At 41.2% G+C, this 13494-nt stretch overlaps 1 protein-coding gene across 1 annotated transcript in view; it reads right to left on the reverse strand.

Annotated features, from left to right (window-relative positions):
• The window catches only part of UVRAG (UV radiation resistance associated), a 109308-nt gene that overhangs the window by 72667 nt on the left and 23147 nt on the right, over window positions 1-13494 (reverse strand). The window contains exons 5-6 of the mRNA XM_082483871.1: window positions 13148-13222; window positions 6601-6686 (exon numbers count right to left, since the gene is read on the reverse strand). Coding sequence (XP_082339997.1) covers window positions 6601-6686; window positions 13148-13222 — 161 coding nt within the window. The remainder of the gene's footprint in view (window positions 1-6600; window positions 6687-13147; window positions 13223-13494) is intronic.

A 13494-nucleotide genomic window follows, 5' to 3' on the forward strand; every position in this document is an offset into this window, starting at 1 on the left:
TTGTGGAAGGTCTGCTCATTCAATAAGACTGCTAGTAAAGACAGAAGAATTTAAACACACAAACAATGTATTTGTTAAAAAGTCCCTTTTCTAAGGTAGGTAGAGCTAAACAGAAGCTGATTTTATATTGCGTCCCCATGTTTTAGTCTTGGTCATTTAAGATAGTGGATTTTACCAAGATCTCAAAGTTTCAGACTGCAGATAAACACTACCTACATTTGTATTCTTAAATAATATTTCTTCAGTGATAAGACATGAACTCTTGTTTAAAGGGAGAGTTATATTACAGACAATAAATCCTGAAACAAAGCTTGTCACTTGAAGCGCCTATGACAAATTCCAAAATCTGAAGACGACGTGAACTTAAGGTACTGGGACTTAAAAGACAATTTCCAGTAACTTCTACTTTTACTTGTCATGTATCAACATGCCCAATGTTCAACACTGCACTGCAAGTTCCTTTGAGCCCCTAACTTAGAAAGTGGGAATTAGTTGCCAGTTCAGAAGCTGAGCTCTGGTCCTCCTCAAAGCAGCGTCTTGTCCCCGGCAATTTTGGGCCATTTAAAGTCACTGAACGGGGCTTTCATTGTTGCAATGCGAAATACATGGAAACAGTTTGCTTCATGTTATGACCTAGTTTGAAAAGATCTGTTTACCTGTCCTGGGCACTGCAGCCAGATTTATTTGCTTATCACCTTCAGCCTGGAAAAGAGAAGGCTCCAGGGATACCTTATAGCAGCCTTCCAGTGCCTAAAGGGGCTCCAGGAAAGCCGGAGAGGAACTTTCCACAAGGGCATGTAGTGATAGGACGAGGGGGAATGGCTTCAAACTGGAAGAGGGGAGATTTAGATGAGATATGAGCAAGAAATTTTTCACTGTGAGGGTGGTGAGTCCCTGGGGCAGGTTGCCCAGAGAAGCTGTGGCTGCCCCATCCCTGGAGGTGTTGAAGGCCAGGTTGGACGGGGCTTGGAGCGACCTGGTGTGGCGGGAGGTGTCCCTGCCCATGGCAGGGGGGTGGAACTTGTTGATCTTCAAATTCCCTTCCAACCCAAACCATTCTGTGATTCTATGACCACCAGAACTGCGAGAACTTCCTGTGTTTAATGAAGGCGCAGCCTGTGTGTTCTCTGGAGTTGCTCTAGTTTTCAAGATTTAATCCACTAGATCAGATGCACATGTGGCAGTAGCAGAGGAAGCCCCTTTAAACACCTAGCAGTATTATTTAAATTAACTTCAGCCAGGTTAGATATTAGCAATATTACAGCAGTTTTCTGGAGCTGGTCTTTTCCTCATCTCCAGCACTCAAATTGTACCAATATCAGATTTTGTCACTGTTAAAAACCAGTATTTTAAGGTAACAAAATACGATCAAAATATTTTCAATTTGCACTAACTAGCTGGCCAAATAGCACAGATGTGCCATCCCATCTGCTGATGGAACAGTTAAACCCTAGAGAAAGTGGTTTGGACTGTACAGATAAAAAAATAGAGGCAGCGAAACTTCAAAGGGACAGGTTTCACAAGTTCTTAGAGCATTTTTTGTCTCCAGGCAGAATTCAGGAGGATTTCAGGCACTCAAATTACAGGCACAAAAGCTATTAGCAGGCCAATTGCTCTAAGTGTCACAATACATCATTCTCCCCCTCTACTCTGCACTGGTGAGGCCACAACTGGAATACTGTGTCCAGTTTTGGGCTCCCCAGTTCAAGAGGGACAGGGAACTGCTGGAGCGAGTCCAGCCAAGGGCAACTAAGATGATGGAGGGATTGGAGCATCTCCCTTATGAGGAAAGGCTGAGAGCGCTGGGACTCTTTAGCCTGGAGAAGAGAAGGCTGAGGGGAGACCTTATTATGGCGTACAAGTATCTAAAGGGTGGGTTGAAGGAGGATGGAGCCAGGCTCTTTTCAATGGTTCCCAGTGACAGGACGAGGGGCAATAGGCACAAGTTAGAACGTAGGAAGTTCCGTTCAAATACACAGAAACACTTCTTTACAGTGAGGGTGACAGAGCACTGGCACAGGCTGCCCAGGGAGGTGGTGGAGTCCCCTTCTCTGGAGATTTTCAAGACCCGCCTGGATGCAGTCCTGAGTAATGTGCTCTGGGCAATCCTGCTCTGGCAGGGGAGTTGGACTAGATGATCTCTAGAGGTCCCTTCCAACTCTGAAAACTCCATGATTCCGTGAATACCGTGAAAAGCCGTTGCACAACACAAGATATTACTTTTTATATTTAGGAACTGAAGTAAAATTTTAACATACAGGATTGTAAGCCCTTTCTTTAGGTATTGCCAGCATATCCCATCTTCCCAACACCACTAAATACTGAAAGGTTTGTTTTTCAAAGTTTAAAGAAAAGTAAGGATAGAAAACTAAGAGAATACCAAATATAAATCTATTCCCATTAGTGCTGCAAACGTGCTGAGAGCTTGATTATAGAGACATGTCCAGAACATGACCTCAGATATATTTGGCCCATCTTAAGTGTTATGTGAAAGGTGAAACGTGTTACTGTATAACCTATTACTACCAGCTACATAATATTTAGAAAGCCTTTAAGTGACCTCTTTTCAGGAAATCTGACAATATGGCCAAGGGATAAAAACCTGAAAATTTTAGCTTTCCAGTTGGGGTGGTTAATTTTTGTTAGTTAGCCTTTTTAAAACAAATGGCTGGAAGAACGTTCGTCATTTTCATATGGCGCGAATAACTTATTAGCACCACTGTGTTTGCCTGAGGTTCTTGTCCCTGCCCCAAAACAAGAAGGTTCATGAGCTACAGAGGTGCTGAACTTCCTTGCATGAAGCTGAGCTGCCTGGGTACTTAAACTTTTCCTCCTGCTCAATTAACTTTTAAATCCATGTAATTAAGCATCTGAGCACACAGGCACTATTTTAATCCAACACTCAAAAAGTGTCTACTGTTCACACACTCTGGCATTCCTAATTAATTTTTTTAATCAACGTAACTGGAGCCAAGCACGTGCTTTTCATTAAGGCCTATTCACAAGCTTCATAAGTTCCAGATATTTGGTTTTTCTGAGAAGTAAAAAAAGAAATCATTTCTTCCCTAAAAAGCAGTTTCGATAGCAGACAGAAGTCAACCATAGAAGTTCTCATTTTGCTGTTTTTCAAGAGTTAAGGGTTACACTAGAACCTGCTCTCTCAACTGATTTTCCTACTGTAGAGCTGATCACAGTGGCTATGCCACACCTGGCAGCACGGTACCATCAGAATAACTGTGATGCAGATACCACCATCACCGGAACTTGCTTCCTTTTTTGAGAATTTTAAACCAAGCCAGTACAAGCTGTTCTTCATATTCACACATCTCGTGAAAAACATTAGGAAACCACATGTGCAGCTTGTGATTTTTTACCACAGACAAATATCGTGTTATGAGAAAGTCTTCAAAATGTGGGATTTATGTGATCAGACGCAAACCTGCACGGTGTAGACACCTCCCTATTCTCTTTAGAGCCAATGGACAGAAGCAGGCAGACGGCAATTCATCTCCTCCTAAAGTACATGTCCTGTCAAATGAATCACAACTCAAATTACGCCCATCTCTCCCTTCTGGTTGTACGTGGAACGTGCTCTCACAAAAGCTATCTTTGGAAAAAGTTCACAAGCTAGTGACACAAGGCTGGACTCCTGGAGGAGGTGGCAAAGCAGACTGCCTGGTAGGAGAAGAGATGACACCTGACAAAAAAAGACTAGAAATTATTTTAAAAGCAATAAAAGCTATCACCAGTCTTTTGAACTAGATATCAAAGGTAAGCAGCATTAGAGAAAGTGCACCTGTAAAAAAAAAAAAAAAAATAAGCAGAGCTAACATGAGAGGGAGTAGAAAGAATTCAGGACTACACAGATGACTGCCTCATTGTGGTGGTGCAATATTCCCCCCGCGGCCTCAGGCCTCTCGGAACTTGGCATGATTTCCTCCCCACCTGGGCCACATGATAATACAATGATCAGAACGATACATAATGCTCTCACATGAAAGAAAGGGTGGAGAGCAACTAGAATACTACAACAACCCCCTAGTGTATCTGGTTCTCATAGCTCCTACCTTTTGAAGGTGGGGAATAACGGACTAGGACACTATGGCAACTCCCTAGTGTGCCTGGCTCCTATGGTTCCTACTGTTTGAAGACAATAACCATAACTGATCACTCCTGAAAACATACGGATTGTGGCCACAGAGACGGGGGTACCAGGACCACAAGTCCTAGCAAGACCTGGGCTCACATAACCATGGAAAGTACCAAAATACATCATTGTCCAGAGTGGAAAAGTTCCTGATGAAAGTCAATTATCTTGGATTCTATAAGCAGTGATTCTAGTAAAGACCCTTTGAGCTCTTCTGGATCGCAGTGGGCTGTAAGCAGCACCTGCCTTGAGCTGCGACATGGCTCAGGATGACACCTTGAGGACTAGAAGGCCAGGGCGAGTCAACCTTCTCAAGCCCCAATTATGATCCATTGAAGAATGCCAATGCATTGTGAGTATTTACCCTAAACTCGGGAAAAGGGCAATTTTAACTATAGGTTAGCCTCTTTCATCCACCTCTCCCCTTATATGTTTATGACAAATACACATTAGCTTTATGGATGGGGATGTTTCTCTGTTTGTCCGTGCACACATAGGAGTTGGAAGGGTTACCCAACAGCTCATTAAAGTCGTGCTATATTAAGAGATCCTTGATCTCAGCGGTTATAGACCGGTGTGTGTGTGCACATGCACTTACATGCTTTGCTTATATGTATATACATTATTTTGAGATCTGTGCTTTTGCTCATATGTATATGTATTGATTTGGGATACTTTATAGTAAGTTAGCGTAAATCTTGCCATCTTCAAATCTGTAATATATATAAGTATAATTGACAGCAGGCTTGGTCCTCAAGATGGGGAAAAAATGTTCCTTTTAGGACAAAGCAAAAAGAAAGGAGGACGTCTTAACTCTGAGTTCGGGCTAAACAGGAGCTACACCCAAGAGCATGGCTAGAAACTGCAAGAGACCTGCAAGAAAATCAGGTTTCAAAACAGCAATGGTGAGCATCCAGCAAGGGAAGCTTTATCAAAGCTGACATCTTCATTTCTCATCAGATTTATGACAGACAGTCAGACACGTTCAGGAGAAGGACCACAGCTCAGATTAGACAGGGCTCCAGCTGGTCAAGTTCATGAGCAGCTGGTATAATAGTGAGATTTTTTTTCTGGAGTGTGCCTCACACTACGAAGAAGTGCAAAGGAAATGTGAAAAAAAACACATGAACAAAGCAATCAGGATAATCGGCACACACCTTCTTTCTATTTAACAAAGGCTTAAAGTTAGGTAGTATAAGAGTTCTCTGTGTGAGAATGTAACCAGAACTTTACAACATGCCCCCTGGTTGTTTTCCACTAAAAGTACAGAAGACAGACATTTAGAAAGCAGCCTTTAGTTTAAATATGCTTTACAGAATCAAGAAACAGCGCATTTAAATTTTAAGAGAGCTTATAAAATAAAGACTTCTGAATAAGCAACTTAGAGTTAACTTTTCCTACTGCTTCACCATAGAATACAGAGCTAACGCTTCACACAGGCAACAGTGTCACCTACTGGTACTGCTGTCAAGTGGATTCAACTTTTACAATTGTTAAAAAAAAAAAAACAAAAACAAAAACACACCACCACAAATGCATCTTTCCAAAGAGTTCTGAAAACACATTAAACATCTCCTTTTCAACGATTTCCTTTGTAGAGCATCTCTTCATATCACTGCAGAACTGAAGTTATCAACCTGTCTTGTAAAGTGCCTTTTAAATACAAATTCCCCCAAACCAACCTACCAATAGTGTTTAAAGCTTTTATTTCCCCACAGCTAACATTCTTGAACTGTCATAATTAAAGCAGATCTGAAAAAGGCCTTCTTGTTTACCTTCCTACTAACATTTTGTGGTTTTCACCACCAGAGACACCTTCGTAAGCACCCAACAGTGCAGTTACTATACCTGTCTTACACCACACATGTTGGAGTAACCGGGTCCTGACTATGTAGTACCTCTTTTCTGGATTACAAGGAAGAATTACACAAAAGCAAATTCAATTCAGTGGTTCAACATTAAAAAAAAAAAAAAAATCCACATGCACTTAGGTGTGTAGGTGGTATGTTTCAACTACAGCACCATTCTACCAAGTTTCAGCAAGTTACTTGTTTTCCATTGTTCTCATTTATTCAAATAAATTTTAATTTTGTTGAGAACAGAGTAGGGGCTTTCTGCAGAAGATCTCCAAGAGAGAAGCTCCATGATTTCAACACTCAGAAGTCAAGTCCATGGGTTAGCTCCACAGCCAGCTCTAGTTCAGAGCACTCAAGTGTCCACATGGCAGAAGTCGAGACCACCGAGGGACGTACATCGTGGCCTATCTCCTTGCTACAAGTAGTAAATTGGCACTACATAGACATCTCCAGTCCAAAAGGTGTTGTTTGTTTTTTGTTTTTTTTTTTTTTTTGTTTGTTTGTTTGTTTTTTTTTTTTTAATATATTTGTACGGGCTCTTTCTACACATGCTAAAAAATTTACAATAGCTACACAGAATATTCTCAAAAGCCTTACCTAAGCAAAGAGAAGACATCATAAGAGTTACGAACACAGTTCTGATCCACCTGGAGAAGACTATTCTTCAGGGTACCTGAGTGATCCTTAAGGCAAAGAAAGAATGTTAACTTCAGAATAAAAAAAATTATTGCATCTTGATTAAAAGCATGCACTTTTGGTAGGATAACAAATAATCTTCCATCTAGTGTATTTTAAATCTGTGTTCATACAGTTTTATGTACAATAGGTAGAAACAATTTAAGGCAGCAGTAACACCAAATTCAAGTCTGGCCTACAACAGCACTTACCTGTAAAGATGTTAATGACCTAATACTTTATCTGCGTTCTAGACATGGAGTGTGTTTTTTTGAATTTTATAATCTATTACTGCACAGATTTTATGCACAGAAATACTGAGGGATGCAGTTTACAGTACTGGCAGTCTTCAGCTTCAGATGTGAGAGCCCGAGATGCACGAGACCATGAGATAAAGCTCTGTTCTTTATCCACACTGTAACACGTTTAAAAGATCAAAGCAATCTTACTTCAGAATGACGTGAACAAGTTTCTGGAAGTTACAAAAACACCCTTATTTCATTCTTAAGAGACAAAAGCGTATGTTCTGCACAAGAGGCATCAGAACAGTAACAGATGACCAGCAATTCCTCATGCTGCACAGGTCCGATACCAAGCTTTCCCATATCAGGCATAGTCACACAAATTCCTGGAAACGCCACCAACTCAAAACTGTTTTTTCACATGATAAAGCGAGTTCTAAGTAGGTCAAACCACCTGGCAGCATCGTCAGACCCTTTATGGATTGTAGGCAAAGAGGAATTTATTTTAGTGTACAAAGTAGCCCCAGCTGGTACACGCTATCAGCTCATTTTCCCCACAGTGCTACAAATGTACTCTGAGCACCACAATCCCTGCCTACCTATTTCTTCCTGCCTCAACAGGCTGTTTCTATATGGATGTTGAAATGCAGACTTCCACGTCAACATCTATTGACACAACTGTTAGCCACAGGCCATGCAGCAGACATTCCTTCCCAGCAAAAATAAGGTTCCACCTAAATAATCATGAGAACTATACACTACATTATGGCGCCTCTATTGCAATATGATGCCTATCAGCAGCTATCTCGATTCCTCATTTCCATTCTCAAGATGTTGGATCCTACATGCTGAAATCTGTACATATAGTCCCTGAAAAAAACCCACCAAAATAAAGACACTGATAACGAAGATAGAATATGAAATATGAAAATAAAGATGCCTGAATGAACTAGGATGATGGAAAACTGGAAAAAAAAAAAAAAAAAAAAACACACAAAACACACACACAACTACCAGCATCACCATTTTACCCCATGAAGTTGATCTTGTTTCAAGAAACACTCCCTCAGAAAGCAAAGTGCAAATTTTTTTCAGAATAACCACTTTCAAAAAAGAAAGAATTTGGGGCAGCAACATATTTCAGCCTTTTCTTTTTCCCATGTACTACAGTGTGTTGAAAGGAAATTCCAAAAGAGTCAGACACCAAGAGGTCTATACAAACTGTTCTACCCTGAGGAAACTTGTGGAACATGCAATGGAATGGTTTCAGACATAGTTATTAGAGAAGTGTGCCCTTTGAAAGGGGAGTTTGTCTACTTCTCTGCCACAGCATTTATTAGATTCAGGCACATGTATTCATAAACACACAAAAAGGCTTTGCTTGTGCAAAGTGGCCAGGATCCAGCTGCTAAAAATAAAAATATAAAAATGCATATGGAAGGAAAGACTCTGCCTGCAGTGATGGAGACCACATACAGCAGAGAGAGAGAGATGCACCTTTCCAAAGATAAGGGTCTTTCTTGCTTGATGGTTGAAGAATTAGCCACAATAATATAACTTATTCTTCTGTTCTCCTGTAACCCTGACCACAGCCAAGTGTTCTGGGTAACGGAGAGCTGTATAGACTATTTGTGTTTTTATTTCTTTAAGGAGACAACAGAAAACTTGTCATTAGCTAAAAGCTATATTTTGCTTCCCTAAATGCATTTTCTGAAAAGTTACCATTGCAAGAGCAAGCATAAAAGAAAATTTGAAAACCAGGAAGCCATTGAGGAAACCAGAGAAGGAGATACCTGGTTTTAGAAAAGCCAGTATAGCACCCAGAGCTGGTTTTGTTCAACTTGGGTAAAAAGTGGTTTTACACACAAGCCTGCAGTCTCAGACAAAACCACGCAGATTCAGAAAACCACTAAAGGATTGGGAATCTTTGATGTCCAGGTTGACAGCTTAAAAAAAAAAAAAAAAAATCTCTGCAGCTGACACATGTCTTATTCAAGCATTGGTCCAGTTCAAGCAAATCCAAATAGAGTTTCAGTGTATGATTACAAGAAAAGATGAAACTCAGAAAGGAACAAGTGTTTCGGTGCTTCCATGCCAGAAAGAAAACAGGAAAATAAATTGGACATGGTTGTGACAAAAGAAGCAGAATCCTGCTGAAATCATCCAGCAAAATTGCTGCATAATTTAATACAAAATAATAATAAAAAAACTTGAACAAAAAAAGAAGTTGGAGGTACAGTTACGTGAAAGTCCGATGTAGTTAAGAACAAAGCAGCTATATTGGCAGTACACACTTGTATTTACACCACAAAAAGCTATAAATGCTAGGAGTCATATGAGCACTGTCAGATACCTACAGTAAAGCAGCAATACCCTTCAGGGCTACGGCGGCACACACAAAGGCTTCTGAAACCTTATTTCCCATCTTCTTGCTTGTCACGACCTAAGTATCCATTGCAGCAAGAAAACTGCAACTTGAATAAGAATATTACCCAAAGAAAACATTCATTGTTTCATTGCATATCAGCAACAGTGAAGTTGCTGCTAGACAGAAGATAGGGAAGAAAGATGAATTCCAAATACCTAAATATGACCAAGGATACAGAATTTAAAGGCTTCCGATATTCAGTAGGAAAAAAAAAAAAAGTGAAGAGTCATTAACAGCTCTGAGGCCCTGCATAGGGTTGGTTAATTCTATTAAGACAATAACTGCTGTACTACAGTTGCCTTGCTTACCTAGAATTTCTCCACCAGTACTGCTCCTAGACTTTTCGACTTTGCTCCTTTAGGTGACAGGAGCTTTCTAGAAAGCAAGTACTTTGAGCACAAACCTGCATTTTGAACACTACCTCATAAGCAAGTGGGCTTGAAGGTTCTAAAACAGCAGTTCAAGTGCATTACCTAGTAGATCACAGAATGGTTTGGGTTGGAAGGTACCTTAGAGATCATCAAGTTCCAACCCCTCTGCCATGGGCAGGGACACCTCCCACCACACCAGGTTGCTCCAAGCCTCGTCCAACCTGGCCTTGAACACCTCCAGGGATAGGGCAGTCACAGCTTCTCGGGGCAACCTGTGCCAGGGACTCACCACCCTCACAGTCAAGAAATTCTTCCTAACATCAACTCTAAATCTCCCCTCTTCCAGTTTGAAGCCATTTGCCCTCATCCTATCACTACATGCCCTAGTAAAAAGTCCCTCTTCAGCTTTCTTGTAGGTGCCCTTCAGATACTGAAAAGGTGCTATAAGGTCTCCCTGGAGCCTTCACTTCTCCAGGCTGAACACCCTCAAATCTCTCAGCCTGTCCTCCCAGCAGAGGGGCTCCAGCCCTTGCAGCACCTCTGTGGCCTCCTCTGGACCCACTACAACAGGTCCATGTCCTTCTTATGCCATTACAGGTAAGTTCACGTGACAGAAAATGGGAATTTGCATTTAGCTACAGATGGATGAAGCAATGCTCAGAAGTACATCTGCAGTATGTTTTGAAACTCCAAGTTCATGAAACATCGCCAGAATGGTTTAGTCAGCTTCTAAAAATTTTCTTATTTTTGGCTCATAAGTGATCTTAATTAATGTCAAAGACATTTAATACACTAATAAAATGCACTTTATTGTAAAACTGCATAAATCTGCTTTGGCAACTTAATTCACAGTCAAAATGATTATTAAAGGAACTGGGCTTTTTTGAGCAATGTAGGGGAGGGAAGAGGGAGTACAATACCTTGACTTTGGTCGTACTGAGATGTGCAAAAATAAAGGACACTTCCAACATAGACTAGAGTGTCTTTGTTAACAAGGTTTTCGTTAGACTTGCAAAATGGTATTCGTACACATCTGCTTTCATGAGGTCTCATATGTGCCAGTGTAAAGAACCTAAAACTGCTGTTGCGTCCATGTATTATCTCAAAAATTGAGGCTTACGATTAAGACGTCTTCAAATATTATGAAGAACTGTCACCACCACAAAGAAAAAAGCACCTCAAGAGATTAGAAAATACCCATACAACCAAGCAGAAAAGGAACTGTCTTGCAGTTTCCATAGGATCAGAGCCACAGACCTGACACTAAAAATCCCTTCCTACAGAAGATTTAGCATAGAATGGTTTAGGTTGGAAAGGACCTTGAAGATCATCGAGTTCCAATCCCCCTGCCATGGGCAGGGACACCTCCCACCAGCCCAGGTTGCCCAAGACCACATCAAGCTTGGCCCTGAACACCTCCAGGGATGGGGCCTCAACAACCTCTCTGGGCAACCTGTTCCAGTGCCTCACCACCCTCACAGTGAAAAATTTCTTACTAATGTTCAATCTGAACCTGCCCTTTTCCAGTTTAAAGCCATTCCCCCTCGTCCTATTGCTACATGCCCCATTAAAAGTCCTTCCCCAGCTCTCCTGTAGGTCCCCTTTAGTGACTGGAAGGCTGCAATAAGATCTCCCCAGAGCCTTCTCTTCTCCAGGCTGAACAGCCCTAACTCTTTCAGCCTCTCCTCATAGGAGAGGTGCTCCAGCCCTTGGATCATCCTCGTGGCTCTCCTCTGGACACGCTCCAGCAGATCCATGTCCTTCTTCTGTTGGGGACTCCAGAGCTGGACACAGTACTCCAGGTGGGGTCTCACGAGAGTGGAGTAGAGGGGCAGAATCACCTTTAACCTGCTGGCCACACTTCTTCTGATGCAGCCCAGGATACGGTTGGCCTTCTGGGCTGTGATCGCACATTGCTGGCACTTCATAAATACTTAGTATAACTATCAAAGTGGGGCTGTGTAGTATACAGTATATCCAGCATTGACAGGAAAATTATGAAGCAAGACCAACTAAGAGCATATACCCTTTAGGTGCACACAGCCTCTGAAGGTTACAGGAAGAGTTTGCTCATGCCAAGTGGTTTGGCTTGAAGGGCAGATAAGTCACTTAAATACAGGAGATACGTACTATACAAGAAGAGATTTAGGTCAAGGAACTGACAAAGAAAGCAACTGGAAGCTACAGAGCAGGGCAACAAAACAAATTTCTAGTACTTGCAGCCAGAAAGAACTGAATAAATTATAGGAAAGGACAAAGAAGGAGATTATTTGTGCTCTACATAGGCTACGACTGTATTTGCAATTTAGCTACAGAGCATGTACAAGAACCAAAACCGAGATGCATTTTTAAACTTTACAAGCTAGGAAGCAAGTCCTGACAAAATGACCAGGAAAGAGGACAGTGAATTGGTGTTGAATTCAGGCTCAGATTATTAATGGGGAAATCATGAAAAATGAGAACAGCATCCTGCTTCAGGAAAACTGAGTTAACAGCATCAGGAAGCAGAGCCTGAGCTGTGTACCAAACCATCTACAATTTGTAACCATCAAAATATCAGAGTTAGGAGGCTTGCATAGAGCCAGGGAGTTTCGCACACGTGGCCACCTTGTCTCTGCTCCACTCTCCCCACATATGAAGGGCCACCCATGTTGTTGACTAAAAAGCCAGTGTCTCCATTCGAACCTCCACAAGACTGGACTTGCTGGTTGCGGTTAACGCAGAAACTGTAGCTGTGTGTCAAGGAGTCATTTTCTCTCCAGCCAATGACTCCTTATAGAACCTATCTATACCGCAGTACTGCCACCAGCAATTTGGGATTAAAAAAAAAAAGCCGTCAGTGCTATCTGCAATCGGCAAGTTTAAACATTTTCATCATTGATGTAGTAATCAACTCTGCCATGTAATTAATTTGGCTGCAGTCACAATATCGGCTGAACAAGGACAAATAGTACAGGGGAGCCTTTGGAAAAAAAAAAATAAACAAAACATGGAGTGAAACAGTTGCGACACAGAACAAATAAGTAGCTTCCCATTTAGAAGCTGTAAACTCTGATTTTAAGAGTCAGAACCAAAATATAATGTGCTTTTGTATTTGCCATGAAAATTAGTCTTAACAGACACACCATTTTCTACATGTTCTACATTTGAATGAAGTGTCCATCCCAAAGAATAAAGTCCAGGTTTATTTTCAGTAACCAGGCTTTTTCTGGACTGAAAATGCTGTGCTTTAAGTCTTCCCAGAACTGCTCAGATGTCCATGCAGAGGCGAGATAACAGTTCTTATCTGTCATGTCAAAAAAGTATTTCAGCTCAAAACTAAGCATTTTAATGTTCTGAGCACCCAAGTGTGAAAATTTAAGTTTAGAAGTTGCATTTCAGCTAGTCACCAGTACTAACAAGCCAGAACAAATGCGAGATACCCTTACCTTCTGTTCAAATGAAGCTCCGTAATAACCATCATTAAGACCAAAAATAATCTCATTTGGGTTTCTTGCATGTATCTGTGAAGAAAACAAATCATTTTACGGTCAGCTTACTACAACTTTACACTGCAAACAAGCATCGATTGTTCGGTTTGATAGCCGAATGCAGTTTTTCAGCACCTGTAATTCTAGACACACATGAAACCTAATAGAAAACCAAAATTTAACCAAAGAAAATGCATCTGCTTGACAGCTTTAATAACAGTCAGTAAGTGTGTTCAGCCATTCTACCTTGAAATCAGAAACACTGGCCAGAGCATCTTTTCTATTGTTGCATTTCCAGTTGACAA

The sequence above is a fragment of the Vanellus vanellus genome (assembly GCF_965231255.1).
Source record: "Vanellus vanellus genome assembly, chromosome: 1".
Classification (NCBI taxonomy): Eukaryota; Metazoa; Chordata; class Aves; order Charadriiformes; family Charadriidae; genus Vanellus; species Vanellus vanellus.